This window comes from Mesoplodon bidens (genome assembly GCF_964165515.1).
Source record: "Mesoplodon bidens genome assembly, chromosome: 11".
NCBI lineage: Eukaryota > Metazoa > Chordata > Mammalia > Artiodactyla > Ziphiidae > Mesoplodon > Mesoplodon bidens.
In genome coordinates, this window is record NC_138167.1 from 49828358 (window position 1) to 49837157 (window position 8800).

At 42.2% G+C, this 8800-nt stretch overlaps 1 protein-coding gene across 3 annotated transcripts in view; it reads left to right on the top strand.

The window, feature by feature from the left end:
* SLC38A1 (solute carrier family 38 member 1) overlaps nt 1-6949 on the top strand; it is a 70950-nt gene extending 64001 nt beyond the window's left edge. For all 3 annotated transcript variants that reach the window (XM_081249259.1, XM_081249258.1, XM_081249260.1), the window contains one exon: nt 1322-6949. In XM_081249259.1, the coding sequence (XP_081105385.1) occupies nt 1322-1423 (102 nt within the window). In that variant the 3' untranslated portion in view covers nt 1424-6949. The remainder of the gene's footprint in view (nt 1-1321) is intronic.
* The last annotated feature ends 1851 nt before the right edge of the window (nt 6950-8800 follow it).

Sequence of the window (8800 nt, forward strand, 5' to 3'; positions counted from 1 at the left end):
TTGGAGCAACAGACCTGGATTCAGAAACTACCTTTCTATATTGGGATTCTTGTTTCCAGGTCTGGTGAAGTTCAAGGGCATCTTGAAGGTGGTGCACTTGGAGACAGTGAGGGAAGCAGGGGTGAAGTGGCTGCTACATGAGTACCTTCTGGAGCACCATTATGTTTGGCTTCGGAGAAGGCTTCTCAGCCGCCCTCCCAGATAGTGTAAGCACTCCAATCCACATGTTACCTGAGTCAACAGACCCAGATGAGAGACGTAGGCATGGGGGATCATCGCTGTGCATTTAGGAGAAGCAGCGTTGATGCTGGTAGAGCAGCTACTTCCCCAACAGAATTATCCCTAAAGCCATAAATCCCCAGTCCTTCTAGATCTGACCATTGGGGACTTCATGAGGACAGAGAGGAAGGAGCAGTCACTCTGGCACAGCAGTAAAGTAAACTAAGATTAAGTCTGACGATGATGGAGACCTATTGCCCGTGAATTCTCTGGGCCTCCAACCCTGCTCCCGTTTTAAAACTGCTAGGAGGATCTACCAAATAGCATTAGACAAGGGATCCAGTCCATGTGGGGACCCAGTGGGAGTGACACCAGACCGGTGATGGTGAGCCTGTGTGCAACCCTCCCAATGCCACCCTTCAGCTTCTCCCCTTCCCTTACCTCTGTCTCCCCATCCAGACTCTAGTCCAGCTCCCCTGGCTCTCATGATGCTTCATCCTTCTCCCTGAATTTCAGCTCTCATTGGAAACTCTCAAGGCCGAGCAGTTTATAATCTCGAGTTCTCCAGATCCTAGAGTTAGTAACCTGCCCCCCGTGGCCTTCATCAACTCTTGAAATAACTTCGTTTTGGACACCCATTTCCTATGTTCACTCGATCAAATCTACTTTGCTTTTTGATATCCCTTAAACACTTTTTCAAACAGAAATGTTTGCCTGCCAGTGATAACCTAGGTTGGTTGGTAAAGAGTAATGAAATGACCTGTATGTTTTCTAAGCCATTCTTTTTTTCGGTTGTCATCTTAGTCTGAAAGAAGCTGTGAGGATACCGTCAGCTGTAGGACAGATTCACTCTGAGGTGACTGTGAAGTCAAAGAACAGAATGCAGAGGATGGTTCTGATAGCTGGTTTTTCTTAGTTTCCCATCCTTGGAGAATCAGATGCACACAGTTTTAGAAAGATTCTCATGGTTCAGCAATAGTTGTAACAAACTCCAAAAACAGAGGGACTCAAAAAGAGAGGGAAAGCATATCTGTTTTTTCCCAGGTATGTGTGGGAAATGTTTGCTTCCCTGAAAATAACCATTGCCTTTCTGTCACTCCAGGCTGCCCTTTTCTTGGGTCTGGGGGTGGTGTTTTCCCTGGTCAGCATTCCCTTGGTTATCTACGACTGGGCCTGCTCATCAAGTGGTGATGAAGGCCACTGAGACCAGATGGAAAAAGAAACAGTCAAGTTACCACTCATCAGCAAGCCCTCATCACATCCTTTGCAAGTTTACAGAAGCAAACAGAAATTTACAAGATACACGATGGAATAACACTTTGGTAACAAAACAGAGACCTGTTTCTATCATGGTTCATGTCCCTCCAAGATTGGGGATCAATTTTAAGGATTATGGATTTCTTTTGTTCCAAATTTCACGCAATCATATTTTCCAGTACTTTTCACAATCAGTTATTTTTCACTCTCCTAACTCTGTTTTTTGTGATTTCATCATCTCTTAGAACTTGGAAGACATGAGCATCCATCATGTTTATTTATTACACATCCAGATTCTGACATAATTTTCCTACTGATGTTCAGCTTATAATATCTGTACCTTTTTAGAAAAGAAAAGAATCTTTAATTGTATATATTTATTTTGCTTTACAGAAAAAAAATGGTTTCGTAAATAATTTGCCTATTTTGGTTAACATAGCACATAGGGATAATCATATGAGAGTCACAGGGTGCGCACCCTTGCTGGATCAGAGGATGCCCAATATTTGAGGCAGCTCTGATCACCTGGCAGCTGAGCTTCAGCAGCCCATGGCCTCGCTGGCACTGCATCCCACTCTGTGCAGAGATATTCTCTGGTGACTGTTCTCAGCTGGGAAGGGGATGGGAATGATTCTTCTTACCTTGGTAAACATACTAATCTACACATCTGGGTAATCTAGCAAATGAAGTTTTGTTTCCCCCTTGACAATTTCTGTCAGAGTTACTCTAATCTGCATCAACTTCTATTGGGGAAGACCCATGATACCTTTGTAACAAATTGAGAAGCAAGAGTCCTACAAAAAGATTGTCCCAAATGCCTAAGGAAATATTCCTCGGATGCAGATAGCCTTCAGCCCTACATCGGTATTGTTGAAGGGGGAAAAACATTTTCTTAAATTACAAACCCAGCAGCTTTTACTCATGTCCACCAGCTTTTTGCACAGAGAATCATGTGTATCTAACCAAGGATGATCTAGGATAAGTAATTCCTGTTTTATATTGGGTACCTTAGGGGGGTCTTTAAAAGACTTGTTTTATATCTATAAATTTAGGTTATTACAAATATAAGATTTTTGTACCTTAAATAAGCCTCATTCCTATTTCTTCTCCATTAACCATCCATCCAGTCTTGAAAAAAGAAAACGAGCCCTCAGAGATGGTCTTTGAGAAGAACACATGATGAAATCACTGTGTACCTTTCTTCCCCCAGATGGGGACTTTGGCGTCTGTGCTCTCTCTCTTCTCGCCCCTAGTCAAGGGTGGGCCGTTACTGCCCGCCTGACGTGAACCACACAGGAGCACAGAGTTGCCTCACACTCTTACCCCAGCCCCTCTCCTAAAGCAAGTGAAGGAAACTACAGAGAGGCTGAAAAAGAAGAGAGTTTGGGACAAGGTGGCTTGGAAAGGCATGGGACACAGTATAGAAACCCAGCACCGCATTCTGCCTGAGCTGGGCCATCACCTATGATTGGATTGTCCGTATCGCACCGTGAGAAGTGTGTGTACCCTGTGAGCTGGTCACTTGAAACAGGGCTTGTGTTTTATCTGCATCCTGGTTGAATTCCACAGACACGTAAGTTCACCAAGCACAGATTTCTTATCCAGAGATAAGTGGCCTCTAACCGCAGACTCTTGGCAGAGTTTCCAGGCACTTAGCTCTGGGCTCTGTTCCTCCTCCACTGAGACCCCCAGAGGCCTCCACACTTACCGGGAGTAACACGGAAATGTCCCCTTCCCTTTACAGACTAATGTCCCATAGAGAGCGCGGGCATCAGAGCACTCTCTCGTGATCCTCTTGGGGGAAAAGGAGAAGTTATTTCCTGCATTTCTTAGTGGCATCATCGTAGCTTTTACCATAATGCTCCAGAATTACATGCACATTAGGTCAGAGTTCAGGTGTTTAGATATGAGTACCCACCTATATATGAATTCCTAACCTAGTAAAATCCACAGCCATCTCTGTCCTTCCTCAGTAGTGTCTTCCATGTTAGATGAGCAGGAGAGAAACTCAACAAAACAAGTTGGCTGGCCCTTTGAGCTGTCCAGGGCACCAAATAATGAAATAGCCAGATAGTGGATGACCCTCCATTAAAAAAACTACAAAATTTAGCCTGCAAGCTATATTATGCTGCTTTCTATTTTCTTCATTAATTTATAACAATTCATTTTATGCCCACAGAGTCCATTTAGAAGATGATCATTAGCTCTTGGGATGTGTAGTGATATTTTTGGATCTCTGGGTTTTATGTGTCAGGACAAGGAATTTTTATTATTATTTAAAATATACTTATTTAGAGGAGGCACATTGTTGTGAATGTCTGTGATACTACAGGTTTTTTAAAATCTTTGTAATGTTTATCTAAGTTTATTGTTGACTGAATATAATCGACCCTACTGTAATTTGTCAAATATCACTGACTAATTACATCATTTGTGTGGGATTAGCTGTAAAGTGTACTGCCCTTATTCTCATTCAGAGCAGTGAACCGGTAGCCAAAAATACATGTACCACAGATGTTAGGTAGAATTTAAATAACACAGTCAAGTGCTGTAGAAGTTTTTCTGCTAAATGAGTAGACTAACGAATATTATACCTTAGCCTTTGGGAGCAGCACGTTTTCCTTTGGTAGATAGGATCTCAGCACTAGTGAACAGTGCCAGCTTCGTACTTTGGCTTATGAACTGTTCTCTAGTTATAATAACACAGCACACTGTAAATCCCTAGTTTCCTTCATGTTACTTCCTGGAAGTGGGGTTGCAAAGTATATACGGGAAAGAAGTCCAGTCTTGTTAAGCACGGGCAACCCCCAGTTTGTATGCAGACCATGTTGTAAAACTGTCAGTTGTTTGCAACCTGGAATGCATTTTCCTTTAGAATCCAGGTTATACATGATGGTTAGGCCCGCCAGACCAGCTAGAGAAAATGATCTAAGCCCATAGTTTAACTGAAATAGGATAATATAACAAGATTGCTGAAGAACCTACACACTAAATATAACATTGTTTCTAGCGGGTATTTGTTCAGAGTTGCCAAGAATCCCTCACTCGTTGTTAGTGGAATCTGGATTGCCCACTCCAGTCACACACCACCAATTAGAGGTGCCCAGAGTGGCCTGAAGCTATGTCGCCAGCAAAGGAGGGGTCCAGCAAAGGAGGGGGACCAAGTTCAGGGCCACCAGAGACCTCGTGGTAGGAGAAGGGTTACGGAGGATGAAGGGTCCTCCTGTGGGCCGTAAACCGCCAGGGACATTCTCCGCTGCTACCCTTTTCTCTGGAGTCTCAGGCCTGGCCTACCTGCTTCTATTTGTAGGACCTCTTGCTCCTGGAGTTCGTCTCCTTCCCTCCCGCTACCAAAAAGGATGCCACTGCATAGCTTCTCCCACATGCCAGTCGTGGAAGCCAGCACACAGCACTTTTAATGGGTTTAGTGCTAGTAAACCATGGTTTAACTGCCCAGTAATCAAATGGGGGTAAAAAAGCTCTCTACCCACTTCTCCTTTTTTACATTTGCAGACCCTGTTGAGAAGGGCATCCGTGGGTCATGGCCGTGGGGCTTGGGGTGGACAAAGGACTGTGGTAAGGTGTCACGGTATTTCAGAGGACACCTCAGACAGTTACCCCAGAATTGGCTTCTTTCTGGAGTTGGAGTCAAGCCTCCAAGCCAGTGGTTCTCAAAGTGGGGATCCCCGGACCAGAAGCATCACCATCACCTGGGAACTCATTGGAATGCACATTCTTAGGCCCCACCCCAGACCCAGTAAAATCAGAAACTCTCAGGGTGGAGGCCCAGCAAACTGTGTTTTAAAAAGCCCTGCCAGTGAGCCAGTTTGCCTCTCCTTTTCCTTTTCATTAGTCCTGCCCATAATTCTCTGAGGGTGGTTCCTAGGGCTCACGGACAAGAAGTGGGAAGCAGGACTTAGGGAGGGGAGGAAGGGGCCTCGTCGCAGCCTCCTTCCCACTGGAAATGCTGGTACAGGCGCATCATTGTAAGCGGGGCTCGCACGGGCTGACACACCATAAGATTACAGTTATGGCAGCTGTGAAGAAATAAAAGTGAGGTGTTTGGGGTTTGGGTTTTTTTTCTTTCTTTCTTTCTTTCTTTTTTGAAAGGAATTAAATGATATACCATTTGTAAATGCAACCTCAGAGGAAATACTGAATTCGTGTCAGGAGTAAGTTCTCCAGAATGTTTGGGTTCAGTGTATGGCGATCAATCCTGTCCTCCCTTTAAAGTGAATTCTCTGCTGCAAGTGCTGCACTGCATGAGGGGCTACAAACTGCTCAGAAAAAATTAGTGCTCAGCTCGGTTTCAGTGGATCAGAGTGCTGGACAGCACGTTTTGTTGAGGTGGAAGTGGGGCGGAGGTCAGTGAAATGATCAGATACATGATTTTATGCCTTAGTGCAAAAGCCATCAATCAGTTCCCCTCTGTTTATCAGTGTAGTGGCATGAGGCTTAGAAAGGGTGTAAACTTTAAGAATGTAATTCCTCCATTCCAGTTCACAGTAAACTTCTAGCCCCTTTCAAAATAAAGACGATTGAGACTGCATCATTTAACGATGTTAATGAATGTTTCCTTAGAGATGGCAGATCTGAGAATCTTTTAGCAGCAGAATACACTTCCTCTAAAATATACACGGTGAATTATTTATAGTTATCTAAGGCTTTCAGGTACAAATTGGGGATGGGGTGGCTGACAACTGAAAAATACCACTAAATCTTAAAGGGAAAGTTCTTGAAAAACTTGTTAAATTCACAAGGCTCAGATCTTTAGGATTTTCTTGGAGGAAGGACTGTGAAACTGGGCCCATGTGCATACAGGCTTGAATTTGTGCTTTTAAAAGGAAGAATCTATGCAGTTGAGGCTTATTGTAAGAAATACTTCATTTGTCTGTAAATATATTGTAAATAAACAGGAGGCTGTATATTTTTGCAGTTGTTGATCCACATTGAAATAGAAGTCGCTAGTATCTGCATATCAAGAATGTTTTCATAGATATTAGCAGTTTTGTTTGGGAATTAGAAAAACTTACATTCTCTCCCAGGTAACATAGTTCTCTCAATGTAAACTTGGAAACCACAAGTCTTACTTAATTGTTTAGAGAGAGAAATGTCTGAGAAATAGTTTCGTTGATTTCTTATACTGGTATAAAGATCAATTATTTCAAAGCTAGTCCTCTGAGATACAAATAAGGAACATTTTAGATCCAAATTATTGCCATATAGAAATAGATATACCCAAAGTAACGAGTTGTTTCTTCATAATGCTGTTTCACCGTTAACACTGATACCACTACACAGCATTTATGAAAACAGAAGTTGGGGAGGAGAACGGTTTTTTGGTTTTTTTTTTTTTCAAAATTGAATTGCTGCATTTCCCAAACTTTGGGATCTCTGAAAGGGGGGAAAGACCTGAATATTAAATGTGAGCACAAATATGAAGAAAAGAAAATAAAACCCATTATTTTATCAAGCTTTTGCAAGACTTGCATGTTTGCCTTTTCTTTTCAGTGTCAACGCCAACATAGGCTGTGTTAAGTCATATTTTCCCAAAACACTTGAATCTTGATCGTTGGTATGTAATCCGCTCACTAGAGTTCAGTGTATTTTAGACTTCATCTAAGTCCAGTGCGTGTAGCACACCACTGTTTTATTAATGTAAAAACCTTGTAAATGAATTTCAGATGGATGATTTAAGTGAGTCACAAGTCACAAAACTTTGCCATTCGTGGTTGATCAAACACATAGTTCCCCCCCCCCACAGGATGTGGTGTAAATAAAGACATGTAAGAAGTTCTGTTCTATAACTGCTCTGTTAAGATAGTTTTTAAACATTAAAAATGTGGAGTAAAAGTATTTATGAATTTTTGTCTTCATTCTTCTGGGGTGCAGTACTAAAAAGGGAGGTATTTAGGTACTTACACACTATTTGGGATTGTTGGAGACAGATTTGACACGTTTGTCAGCGTTCTGGGACACCGAGAGTTCATGGAAGATTCTATTCAGGTGCCCAAACTTTAAAAATTACTTCCGATAGAAATCTATCCGATCTGAAGCACATTACATCTTTTCCATCCTTCGCAATCAGAGTAGGCTGAACATAATATTTTCTTCTTAAACTCAGGTTCATCTTTATGAATATCAATTTCTGTGCCATCTTGTGGGAGGGACTCTAGTCTTCCTCTACCCACACTGCAACCACCCATAAAATAGGAAATCCTATCGACACTTCCATTTCTCCAGGAACTATTGAGGGGAAAGCTCTTGCAGCCTCATTTCCATATCCATCACTGGCTCCTCCCCATGATCTTAGGAAAGTTTTTATCAGACCATGATGGCAAGATGGCCATAGTCTGATATCCAAATTCCTCTGTGGACAGGGTTAATGCATGAACGACCTGGGCCTTCATCGTATGACTGGCTGTGAGGCTGCTCTCGACTCTCCCTGGGCTGCCCAGGAGACAGCCCATTCTGCAGGGCCACCTTGGCACCCGTGTGGATCTCATGGTGGAAATTTGGGGTCCAGGAGGCCAAGCTGTGGACTCCAATCTGACTTCATTAGCAATAAGGCTGATACTTTTATCCTTATGTGCCTCCTGTTTCCATTTCTTAATTAATCAAAACCCCAGGGACAAAGGGTGTGAGTCATCATCACTTTCCAACCCAAGCAGTTGTAAAAGTGCATACATGCAAAAGACTTGAGAATATGAGCAGGTTTTGTTATAAATCAGAAGGTCTGGTCCTGCTGTGGTTTTGATGGTTCTGACTTCTTCCACTACAGTTCCATGCATGTCTGCTAATACTGTTCTCTTCTGCCCTATTCTACACAATTGTCTGGGTATGCATTATTCTACCCTTCCAAAATGGAATAAACTATGGACTTACTGATTATTTTGCAACTCAGAAAACCTGCTCACTTACCTTCTAGATTTATAATTCGGTTCTGTTTCGTTAGCCCAGTCTGGAAGGGGTTGATGAGGCCCAAATAACGGAGCCAATTTTTGGTATGCCAATGTTTTATCTTTCATTAGTTTACATTTTAGACTACTCCAAATTGGCAGGACACTCTGTTCTTTGGTAGGGTTACTGCAACATCATCATAACCTGCCAAATTATCAAAATGTATTATAAAGCAATAACACTTAAAACAGATTTATACTGAAATAAATAGATCATAATACAGAACACAAATAACATGAGAAAAATGGCCTTTCAAATTAATGGGGAAAATATGGGTTACTCAATAAATGGTGAAAAAATGACTAGCTTTTTGAAGATAATAAGGCTATATCCTTGTATTGCCCCTTATATCTAAAAAAAGCTC